The sequence below is a fragment of the Rhincodon typus genome, chromosome 16 (genome assembly GCF_021869965.1).
Source record: "Rhincodon typus isolate 14 chromosome 16, sRhiTyp1.1, whole genome shotgun sequence".
NCBI classification, from domain to species: Eukaryota; Metazoa; Chordata; class Chondrichthyes; order Orectolobiformes; family Rhincodontidae; genus Rhincodon; species Rhincodon typus.
Window position 1 is genome coordinate 13,421,933 of NC_063347.1, and position 12,536 is coordinate 13,434,468.

Sequence of the window (12,536 nt, forward strand, 5' to 3'; positions counted from 1 at the left end):
GAAGGGTCCTGACCCGAAACGTCAGCTTTTCTGCTCCTCTGATGCTGCCTGACCTGCTGTGTTCCTCCAGTTTCACACTGTGTTGCACAACTATAATACTGTCTGTGTGGAGGGGGAATATCATTAGGGACATTGGGCAAACTTTGCTGGCACTTCTACAGTGGACTACATCAGGCAGCAACTATTACTGACACATTGGAAGTTAAGGAATGAAAAATACTTTCTATATAATAATGGAGAGAAAAAAAGTAATTTTTATATAATAACTGAGTGAAAAAAATACTTTTACCATGAGAAAATGTTGCAAATCCTATGGGATGGAAAGACTTTCCCTCAATTTTATGTGAAATCCAGGGCCCAAAAATGGATGATTATAAATAGTTGAGTTGAGGGTTTTGGTGTAGGGAGAAGAATTATCAAAGAAATCTACTTACATCTCAAACAAGTGTTATAACATGGCAGGTGCACAGCATTGCAGATCTCATTTCTGTGAGGCTTGTGGTATCTGGAAGATATGGAATAGTTTAATCTTCGACCAATTGTAAGATGTAACGTGCCACTATTCAGCAATAGATGGACTGCTGTGAAAGTGCACTGCGACATCAGTAAATTACAGAAGCAGAATTCTAGGTCCCATATTCAGTAGCAGTATGAGAGGAGATCTGTTGATCCATGTTTAAAAGGCCAACCAAAGATGTGGACAGGTGAGCCCCCTGGTGTTACACAGAATAATCCAGAGCCAGATGGTTTTGGATTCATGATTAATGCTCCTCTTGGCCAACGATGTAACAATTAGTCACCAGATGGGAGAAATTAACCATTTTTTTTTTCTGACTGCTAGCTAGTGAGCCAAGCTTTGTGTGAATGTTAAGCGAGAACAAGACTGCGTTCAGCTGTGTTTCTGTTCAGCCCCTCTCATGCTGAGAATGGTTTTAGGTAGAGGTGTCTTGTTTGAGGGGGGGAGGGAGAGATTTACTCAGTCGTGAACTGCGGAGTACTCAGCGCTGACACAAAGGGGCAGGAAATGGCCACAATCCCATTTCCTAGAGTTGACCCCTCTTATTACTGTGTAAAAAAAAGTCAACAAAGTATATGAATCTTTGATGAGGAACTAACTAGAGTAAAAGTATAATTTGTATAATGCGCCTTTAAAGGCCAGTCAGATGTTAATGACTGATAGGTATCTCTTTTCTTTCTTCAGGTGCGACCTCTGCCCCATGTTTAATTTTCATCTTCCCAGCTGTGTTCTACATACGGATAATGCCAAAGGAAGAAGAACCAATGACGTCACTTCCAAAGATCCTGGTACGTCTCCAGAAAGCAGAGCCCAAACTGAGGTGGTGTGCCACAGTTCACTAACGAATCTAAGTTGCCGTGGCAACAGTCACACCTTGATCTGGAGCTGTGTGTAGTGAGGCTATTATGGTTTTTCCGGCCCATGTTTGACCAGGAATCTTTCCTATTCTTGCAGCCAGCTTTTGGCATGTTTTGGAAGCATTTGCTAAGAATGCACCTTCCTTGGTCATGAAGTCCGGTGGGGCCTCAAACCCAGGCCTTCTCACTGAGAGGCAGGAGCACTGTCCATGGTGCCTCCCACAAAGCCCAAAGGTACAGAAGCTATTCTGTATGGAATAATCGGTTTCACTGCATTACCTCGTTAAACAACACTCACTATTGATTTATGTTCCATTGATCTTCTGGGGTTTTGTTTTCAAGGACTTTATTGACATGACCAACATTGAAGGCACGGTTAATTCTGTGCAATTAGTGCTGAATTTTTCTCCATGTTTTCACCACCATTCATTAACCCACACAGGGCCTAAACCTGTTGTCATAACCATTATCCATTCTCCTGGACTGAGGCTTGTTGACAATGAAGGCTGAGGGGCAGCAGATACAGGGTGCCTGATACTGCTCTTAAACAACCACAGCACCCCCAGCAACAGGAGGAGCAGTTGTTAAGGGGGAAAAAATCCCCTGCAAGTTCTCTAATCAGCCCCACATAGCATGAGGCATACAGAAAGGTGGCATGATGGCTCAGTGGTTAGCACTGCTGCCCCACAGTGCCAGGGGCCTGGGTTCGATTCTATCCTCAGGTAACTGTCTGTGTGGAGTTTGCATGTTCTCCACATGTCAGTGTGGGTTTCCTCCAGGTGCTCTGGTCTCTTCCCACAGTCTAAAGATGTGCAGGTTAGGTGGATTGGCCATGTTAAATTGCTCATAGTGTCCTGGGATGTGCAGGCTACATGGATTATCAATGAAAAATGCAGGGTTACAGAGATATAGTTGGGGGGGGTGGGGGCGGTGCTGGCTCTTCGGAATATTGGTGTTGACTTGATGGGCCAAATGGCCTGCTTCCACACTGTAGGGATTCTGTAACTGGGTAAATCAACCCAGGTATGTGTTCTCAAAGAGGGAGCAAACCTTTTTGGTTCTGTTGCCCTCTCATCTCACTGGATAGGACTAGGGAAGGGAAATGTAAGCACAGATTGCATTGGCCTAGATCGTGTTGTTATCAGGAGAGTAAGTTTTTCAAATGTACATTTGAACAATGTGACCTGTCAGGATTGACACAAAGAGATAGTTGCGTGGCAGATGTTGATGGGGTTTGGTTACTAAGGACGTTCTGATATTGAGTTTATTGCGTCATTCTGCTCATATTTATTTTACTGTTTTAAAGGGTTTTTTTTAATTATGTGATGTTTGTTCCTCCTTTTCTCATCAGTGAATAAAAATATTTCACTGTTAGACCAGGATAGGAGAAGTTGAAGACCAGAATTCTTAAAACAGAATTCAGAAGAATTTTTGTTTTTAACCAGCATATAATAGCAAGAGCACAAGAAGAGGACACTTTTGAACTTAGTTTTGGGGAATGAAGCTGGTCAACTAGTATAAGTATCATTTGGAGAGCATTTAGTTATGGAGTGATAGAGTTGTCCAGCACGGAAACAGACCTCTCGGTCCAACTCGTCCATGCCGACCAGATATCCTAAATTAATCTTATCCTGATTGTCAGCATTTGGCCTCTAAATATCCCTCTAAACCCTTCCCATTCACGTACCCATCTAGATGCCTTTTAAATAGTGTAATTGTACCAGCCTCCACCACTTTTCTTGGCAACTCATTCCATGCACACCTAAGTTGCCCCTCAGGTCCCTTTTAAATCTTTCCCCTCTCACCTTAGACTTATGCCCTCTAGTTTTGGACTCCCGTACCCTGTGAAAAAGACCTTGGCTATTTACCCTATCCATGCCCCTCGTGATTTTATAAACCTTTATAAGGTCACCTCTCAGCCTAGGCCCAGGCTATTCAGCTTCTCCCCGTAGCTCAAACCCTCCAATCAGCAAGATCCTTGTAAATCTTTTCTGAACCCTTTCAAGGTTAACAACATCTCTCCTATAGTAGGGAGACCAGAATTGAATGCAGTGTTCCAAAAGTGGCCTAACCAATGTCCTGTCCAGCCGCAACATGACCTCCTAACTCCCCTACTCAATGCATTGACCAATAAAGGCAAGCAAACCAAATGCCTTCTTCACTACCTGCAATTCCATTTTCAGGGAACTGTGAACCTGTGCCCCAAGACGTCTTTGTTTGTCAACACTCCCCAGGACCCCACTATTAAGTGTATAAATCTTGACCTGATTTGCCTTTGGTGAAGTGATCACAATTCAGGGTATTTATGGAAGAGGACTAGGTCACATCAGAAATAAAATTTCTCCAGTGTGGAAAAGCTAACTCTACCAAGCTGAAGTGGATTAGAAAGACTACACTGGGGAGATCGTGGCAATGTATCTGAACAAGCAATCCAGAGGCTCAGATTGACGGTTCAAATCCCAACACATCATCTGATGGAATTTGAATTCAATGAAAAATCTGGAATTGACAGCTAGTCTTAGTAACAGTGATGTTATCGATTGTTGTCAAAAGCCCATCTTTAGAGAAAGAAATCTGCCATTCTTACCTGCTCTGGCTTATGCGTGGCTCTAAACCCATAGAAATGTCATTGAACCCTAACTGCTCTCTGAAAAAAGATGCGGCCCACTCAAATAACAGACAATTAAGGATAGTTAATCAATACTGACCTTGTCAGTACTACCCTTATCCCATTGACAGGTCAGTGGTAGGCCTTCAAGGAAGTGGTGTTGACGGTTTAGAGCATGCAATCCAGAGTCCTCTGAATGTCAAGCACCTTAAAGGACACAAAAGGTGAAGAAAGGGAAGTTTCTAATAGATACCAAACACTCTACTGCAGAAAACCTAAAGGTGTATAAAAAGTGTAGGATTGAAACTATAAAGGAAATTACAAAAGCAAAGAGAGTTGTGCAGAAATATTAGCAAGTAAAGTTACAGAAAACTTAAAACTTTTATCTACAAATGCATAAAGAGCAGAGGAATAATGAAAGAAAGAGTTGGGCCTATTAGGGATGGTAAGAGTGTGGAGGTGAAGGATATTAGTATAGTGCTTAATGAATATTATGCATCTATTTTCACAATAGGGAGGGATGATACCAACATTGTAATCAGCAAAGAGGAATGCCATGGTAATTCAGTTGCACCACCATTGTCTGAATCTGTATTCATTGCAGTATTGCTTTTTCTAGCACGACACAAGTCCATATTTGGGAGGGGACTGGGGATGTATTCAATTCCAACCCTGAAAGTGCTGGTAAATCTACTGAATACTTACTGAACAGCACCATAGCCAATTGTCTGTCTGCATCTACCCAAGAAATCTTTCCTGTCTCATCACATTGCTGAAGCTTGGTTGATATGTTAAATCTGAAGGTGCTGCATAACGTATAATCCTTAGTTGATGGGCGCCCTTTGTTTAAAACAATGAAGGGTTTTGACAGAGTACTGTTCCTATGACAGGAAAGTCTTAAGACACAATTAAAATAATTGGCAATAACCAGGAGAGAGTTGAAAAGACTTTTTTTTTACACAGCTAGTTGTTATGATGTGAAATGCAGTGCCTGAGAGAGTGTTGGAAGCAAATTCAATAGTAACTTTCAAAAGGAACTTGGAAATCGACTTCAAAAGGAAATATGTGAAGATATATAGGAAAAGACCAGAGAAATTGAGCTAATGAATAGCTCTGACAAAAAGCCAAGACAGTCAATGTTCTCCTTCTGTCCATTCATTACAAGAATAGGAAGAGTTTAGAGGGATATGGTCCAAATGCTGACGAAACGGGCTGGATTAATTTAGGATATCTGGTTGGCACGGACAAGTTGGACCGAAGGGCCTGTTTCCATGTTGTACAACTCTATGACTCGATTACATGTAATACCACTTATGATATAAAGCATTTGGTTGAACTGGTGTTGGATTGATATTGACGCATTGCTATACTTCCTAAGTTGCTTTCTCACCTGACTGCTCCCCACCTTTTAAATCTGGCAGTGTCCTGTATGCCTTATTAATCACTTCTCTCTGCCTTATTTTCTAGGCTGTTTGCTTTGCAGGCCTAGGCATTGTCTTCATGACCATGAGCCTAAGCTTCATCATCATCGACTGGTCTATTGGGAGCAGCAACGTCAATGGAGGCCACTAGGCAACAGAGTGCCTCGCCCACTGAGAGCCAAGTGCCCCCTTCAGCACCATTACCTTCACCCAGCAGGATAATCACTGTAGAAAATTGCCAACAAACCTGACCCCACTGTAATGAGACACACACTGCTAGTACTGTACATATATATAGTTTTGCACACCAGCAATTTTTATATCATGTAACTGTATAGTGACGAATTGATGCAAATACATTGCACGGGATTTTGTAAAACTGCAACATTTCTAAGTTATTTTGTATAGAGGTAGGACTGAGGTGACATTTCAGTGTAATATTCTATTAAATAACTGGCTTAGTATAGTGTAGGGTCATAGGTATAGTTGCTGGGACTGAATTTAGCACCTTGGGTTGACTGGGGGGGCTGTCTTGTTTATATAATATATATATTTTACATTGTGCTCTTTTGACATAAATGAACATCATACAGAAACATTTTAAAAGGTGGTTAGGAGCCTATTGAAAAACAAAAAAAAAAGCCATTTATTGTTCCCATTTTCAATCACCCTTCTAAATACTGTGTGCACTTTTTGATGAAGATAACAGCAGTTGAAATATCCGATTACTAATTTTTACAGAAAATGTTGCTGTTTCGGTAGGTAAATGCTAATAATCATGAACCATCCATGCCTGGCAGATGCCCTAGTGCAAACCTCTGAGCTGAATGAGTTGGTCTCTGCCAGGTCATAGGCTAGTGAGGTGAACAAAATCAGTTGGGGACTTCCAGTACCTATAACCCCATAGCCCAGAGAGTCAGTATTGAGATCCTGAATCAAGTTCAACTGTTATTCCTCAAAGCTTGCATAACCCACTGGCTCATTCGTCCCTTGCATATGAAGGTACCTCGAAAGTACTCACTTGGGCGTGATACAAACGGACTGACATTACCTATCAAATTGTAATTTAACACCACGCCTCTTAATTTTTTAATATTATTTAACCTATTTTTCTAATCAACTTGTTCAGAGGTGTTATTGTATACCTCTGGAGCAGGTGGGACTTGAACTTGGGCCCGTGAATACTTCACAGATCAACTGAGTGCTTCGATTTTGCTCGTTGAATCCGGAGTAATGGGCAGATTGTTCTCTGTTATGAAAAATGTCCTGATCAAGACCCTTTTTTTTGGCCTTTTATCTCACAGAGATCACAAGCTCAGCAGTGCTGGCCTGCCTATTCAGTCGTGACAAATATTGCAAAGTAATAAGTTCATGGTAAAGTTGGAAACCAGATGGCTCTGTTTATGGTGGGACAGTTGAAATGCAACAGGACATTGCCTCACATTTTGTGGCTTCTGAGCCTGAGAGTCCACTTTACACAGTTTGCAAAACATGTCCGCACCCCAGACCAGTGATGCTTGCTGCCACAGTGCACATGGGATTGGAAAAACATGGTTGCAATCCTGAAGACTACTTCTGCAAGGTGAATTAGTTGAGTGACGTATACTGAATTGCTTGCACTCAAGCTGAAGACTCAGGATCACATAAGGATATTTCCACCCTTGACTGTGTTTCCACCAACCCTAGTGTAACACATCCACTGTAGAATTAATTGCTGCTATCCATCAGGGGCAGTGCCCGACAGAGAAAAGACACTGGGGATTGGAGAGAAAAGCCAACCCTGTTTAAAACCATTTAGTTGGCAAGCCAGGTGGAGGAGGAAAGCAGGATGGTTGATTTCCTGCAGTCGTCATACATTGCTGCTGTTGTGAAGGCAGTTGCCTGTTGGAACCAGTGAGCAGAGCAAATATGTTCCATGCCCTATGTGGCACTGGCAACACTCACAATGATAGGGCCAGTCTTTCAAGATGGTCCATCCCATCAGGATGGCAGAGCTGCCTTTGCACCCTGCCAGTGGTCGAATGCCAACTGTTTGTAGGATTTAGAGATGGGAGAGATGAATGAAACAGTTAACATTAAAGTTCAAAACAAATTCTAAAAAAAAAGACTTTTTATTAACTAAAACCATTAATGAAAATGCTGGGGTTGGGAGGTCATCCTCTAACATTTAATAATTTAGTCTAATGCCTGTGTTATAATAAGTAAATAAAATGTCTCATTTTTCACAGGGAACTTAACTGTGAACTTTTAACACAATGTGTGTGCAGAAAAATGGCTACTGGACCGTTAATACTGATCTTGTTTGCTGGTTTGGAAATATCCCAGCATGTTTATAAAATAATAATTCTGGGGGCAAAGAATTGATTTATTTTGTGACAATAATGTCAATGGCTTTGATTTAACGAAAGTGGATTTTACTTTTGACTCATGTAGTCCTATGCAATATTAATAGTGTTGGTGGAAATCTCCAGTAACCTTTGCTCCGAAGCTTTAAGGATTTATTTTTGTTAGATTGCATTGGTCATATTTAGAAACAAGGCTTATTTGTCAGATTTCTTTACACAATATTTATATTTTATTAAATGTGTAATTAAATTTTAATTTAATAGAAAATAAAAAGGATTAAAGATTTTTAATATTTTACATTTGCGTAGAGGTGGAAAAGCCTTATAGAGCTATACCTGGGTGTGTGAACAAACTTATATATGTTTTTGTAGATGACTGTTCGATAAATTACATAAAATACTTGTCTGGTACTAATCCTGTGCATTACCCTGTAAATTGTAATGCTAAATTTTGTTGAATGTACAGTAATCCACATAGGATGTGTGTCACACTGGTGTGTCAGGGAGGAACTAATGTACATGATATGGTCAAGATTTGCAAGGTCCACTTACTCACCTCACCTCAACAAACTTATGCAAATTTTGTAACACATACAAGAGATTCAACACGTTAAAAGGCAAATATGCCTTAGTCCATTTGTTTATGATCTGCCAGTGTATCGAGCCCCTATTCTTGAATCCCACAATATATCAGGGCATTTGCTTCCTTGCACCAGACTCTGTATTCCTCTTCCTGTTGCCTTCTAATCCTACCACTAATGCTGTTCAGCATTTTGGTTAATTTTGTTCCATTAGCATATTGCATATTCCTTTTGTTATTTAGCATGTTAGTCAGGCTCTTGTCTGTCAATTCATTCAGCTTTGTCTCAGGGGTTAGCACTCGTTCTTGAACCAGAAGGTTGTGAGTTTGAGCCTCACTGTTGCATAATCTAAGCTAATATTTCAGTATAATGTTGGGGGAGTGCTACACTGTTGGAGCTGCTGACTTCTGTATGAGACAATGCAATAAAGACCCCAACTATCCTCAGCTGCAGTTATTAAAAGGAAAAGTTTTCTGGTCATTATTAGTTTGTCCTTTGTGGAATCTTGCCCCATACAACTTGGTAGCTCTGCCTCCCTGGTTACGACATTAACTATGCATCAAAAGTACTATTTGGTTGTAAAGTTCTGATGTTGAAACGATTCTCAGCTCCCACAATATAACTGTAATTTATTCCCTTTATCTCACTTTCAGCTGTTTATAGTTCCTGTCAGTTGCAAACCCTTAAAGTATGCTTTTGTCATGCTATCAGTCCCCAGTCCTTCATTGCATCATTCCATCTTCCCCTGCTGTTCATTATGCTGGTTTCATCTCCTTACTAATGCACCTACAAAGGTTTTCTCTGTGGCCAACCAGCTTCTCATTCTATTTTGACTTTATTTCCTGTAATGATATTCATCGTGTTTTTTTAAATGATCTGTCCAAAGCCAGGAGACCTTCTCAGACTTAGAAAGTGGACGGTGCCCTGTCCTTTGGTTTCTTCCCACCATTCCTTCAGTTGGCTTCCCTTTTGAGCCAGAGCTCCTTTTTTTTGTTCTGGAACCAAAGACTTTCAGTCAGTCTGTGGTCACCTCATTAATGTACTTGTGGCTGTGATAGTTGTTACGCTTATTTGAATCTTTAACTTAAATCCTACTTTACAGGATTTCAAGATGGCAATACACAGCTGCTCAATGGAACTCTGAGGAACTACAGATTGCAATTAGGTTTTCCCGCTGATGTTGAAATAGGCAGTTAGGAAGAGAAGCTTTTGATGGAGACTCATGGCAAACCATGTTAGCCCCGCACATTTGCTGAAAAGAGACCGATTTCAAGTGATCTCAACACTTCATATCACTTTCCCATTCATTAGGACTCTCCTCCTGTCGAATAAATTGTTATGAATGTTCAAAATGTGGTATTCTTTCATTTGTCCTGATGAGTGCAGGATGAAAATCTTCTGCAACACATCTCTCTTTTTGGCAATGTTTGAACTGCCAAGTGTATCATCAGAACATAGTTTAGATGAATGGGCAGGGAGGGGTGAATCTCATGGAAACCTATAAAATTCTAACAGGAGTAGACAGGGTAAACACAGGAAGTATGTTCTTGATGACTGGGGAGTCCAGAACCAGGGTTCACAGTCCAATGGTATGAGGTAGGCCATTCTCCTGAGAGCAGGAGAAATTTCTTCACCCAGAGAGAGGTACAGTTGTGGAATTCACAAAAAGTGGTTGAAGCCAAAACATTGAATATTTTCAAGAAGGAGTTAGATATAGTTCATAGGTCTAAAGGGATCATAGTGAGAAAGCAGGAGCAGAGTACTTAGATGATCAGTCATGATCATATTAAATGGAGGAGCAGGGCAAAGGGCTGAATGGTCTACTCTGATTTCAATTGTCTTTGGGAGATTATGACTGATAGACCAGATCCCTCAGTTGCTAAGTATAGTAACCACCAGAAGATTTCAAGTATATGCAGTTCCTATTCACAACTGGAAAGGAGAAAGAGTGTTAGTATTTGGTAGATACAGCTTGTGTGTTGATTTGTGACCATATGCTAAAACAAAAATATGACTATTTTAAAAGAAATGCTTCTTTCAACTTTTTGCAATGCTGACACAGTATTGTTGATTTATATGTATCATAAAATAGTGACATTTTTGTTAGATAACGCGAAGAAGGAAAAGCTTTCTAAAATGTATGTTATTGCCTCCTTAAGTCTTGAGTTAAGTCTGCTTTTCGAGACCCGGCCATTCTGTATCTGTTGGTGTTGAGTGGATCTGTATTGTATAAAAATAAAAAAAATATATGTCAAACAATTTTAAATCTGATACATCTCATAAGGAGTTTGTTAATTGTCAGAACAAGGCAACCTGTCCAGAAACCACTTTTCATCGTTTGGCCTGGAATTTACATTCAGCTTATGTTACTCTTCTGAGCTGCATCTCTACTTTTGGCTGTTCATTGGAGAGTTTCTCTTGCAACATCTTACCAAACTCCACCTCATTAACTACCTACTCTGTCCCAATAACATTCCTCCTGCCCATTTCTAGCCCCATTCTATCACCTCGTTACCAGATGATAGACCAGTATACCTGCTCTAACTTCCACATCAAGAATTTCTCAGTCTTGAGTTTGCCTGTGGCAGTGATGCAGGATAATTAATGATGCAAGTCGTGCAATTAATAAGGTCATTAACATGCAATAATCCCCTTTAAGTGACAAGTAACTTTCATGCCATACACATGCCAGGAGATGACCATCTCCAACAAGAGAGAATCTAACAACCATGCCTTTCAATGGCATTACCATCACTGAACCACCCCCACTATCAACATCCTGAGGGTTACCATTGACCAGAAACTGAACTGGACTGCCATATAAATACCGTCACTGCAAATACTGCAAGAGCAGGTAAAAAGCTAGGAATCCTGCAGTGAGTAACTCACTTCCTGACTCCTCAAAGTCAGGAGTGTGATGGAACACTTCCTGCTTGCTTGGATGGGTGCAGATCCAACACTCAAGAAGCTTGACACCATTCGAGACAAAACATTTACTTCCTTCACCACAGACACTCAATTGCAGCAGTGTGTACCATCTCTACAAAATGCACTGCAGCAACTCAAGCTCCTCTGAAGCACCTTCCACATCCTCAACCCTGACCACTTATAATACGAAGGCAGCCAATCCATGGGAGCAGCGGTCCCTGCAAGTTCCGCTCCAAGCCATACACTGGAACTGTATCACTACTTTCCCTTCAGTGTCATAGAACATAGAACAGTACAGGCCCTTCGGCCCACGATGTTGTGCCGAACTTTTACCCTAAACCTAAGGTCTATCTAACCTCCACCCCTACCTTATACTATCATCCATATGCCTATCGAATGGCCGCTTAAATGCCCCTAATGAGGCCGACTCCACTACCCTCTCTGGCAATGCATTCCACGCCCCTACCACTCTCTGAGTAAGGAACCTACCTCTGACATCTCCCCTATATCTACCTCCACTCACTTTAAAACTATGCCCCCTCGTAATAGCTACCTCCACCCTAGGAAAAAGTCTCTGGCTGTCCACACTATCTGTACCTCTGATCATTTTGTACACGTCTATCAAGTCACCTCTCATCCTTCGTCGTTCTAAAGAGAAAAGCCCCAGCTCTCTCAACTTTTCGTCGTAAGACTTACTCTCCATTCCAGGCAACATCCTGATAAATCTCCTCTGCACCTTTTCCAAGGCTTCCACATCTTTCCTGTAATGAGACAACCAGAACTGGACACAATACTCCAGATGTGGCCGAACCAGGGTTTTGTATAGGTGGAGCATAACTTCATGGCTCTTGAACTCAATCCCTCTATTAATGAAAGCTAACACACCATACGCCTTCTTAACAACTCTATCCACCTGGGTGGCAGCTTTTAGGGAACTGTGGACATGAACCCCAAGATCCTTCTGCTCCTCCACACTGCCAAGAATCTTTCCGTTAACCCTGTATTCTGCTTTCAAATTTGTCCTTCCAAAATGTCCAGTGTCGCTGGATCAAAATCTTGCACCTCTCTCCCTAACAGCACTGTAGGTGACCCTACACTGCAAATACTGCAGCAGGTTCAGAAGGAAGCTCAGCACCACAACCTTCTCCAAGAAAATTGGGAGGATATAAAAAACATTTTAAAAATGTTGCGTGTCCCAATAATTATGGGCATAGTTAAAGTTAATGGCTGAAAATTTCTAATCAAACCCTTTCGAAGAGAGATTGAATGTTCTGGGTGT

At 41.2% G+C, this 12,536-nt stretch overlaps 1 protein-coding gene across 1 annotated transcript in view; it reads left to right on the forward strand.

Annotated features, from left to right (window-relative positions):
* slc38a3b (solute carrier family 38 member 3b) overlaps positions 1 to 10,588 on the forward strand; it is a 132,753-nt gene extending 122,165 nt beyond the window's left edge. The window contains exons 15-16 of the mRNA XM_020528267.2: positions 1,202 to 1,305; positions 5,450 to 10,588. Coding sequence (XP_020383856.1) covers positions 1,202 to 1,305; positions 5,450 to 5,554 — 209 coding nt within the window. The 3' untranslated portion in view covers positions 5,555 to 10,588. The remainder of the gene's footprint in view (positions 1 to 1,201; positions 1,306 to 5,449) is intronic.
* The last annotated feature ends 1,948 nt before the right edge of the window (positions 10,589 to 12,536 follow it).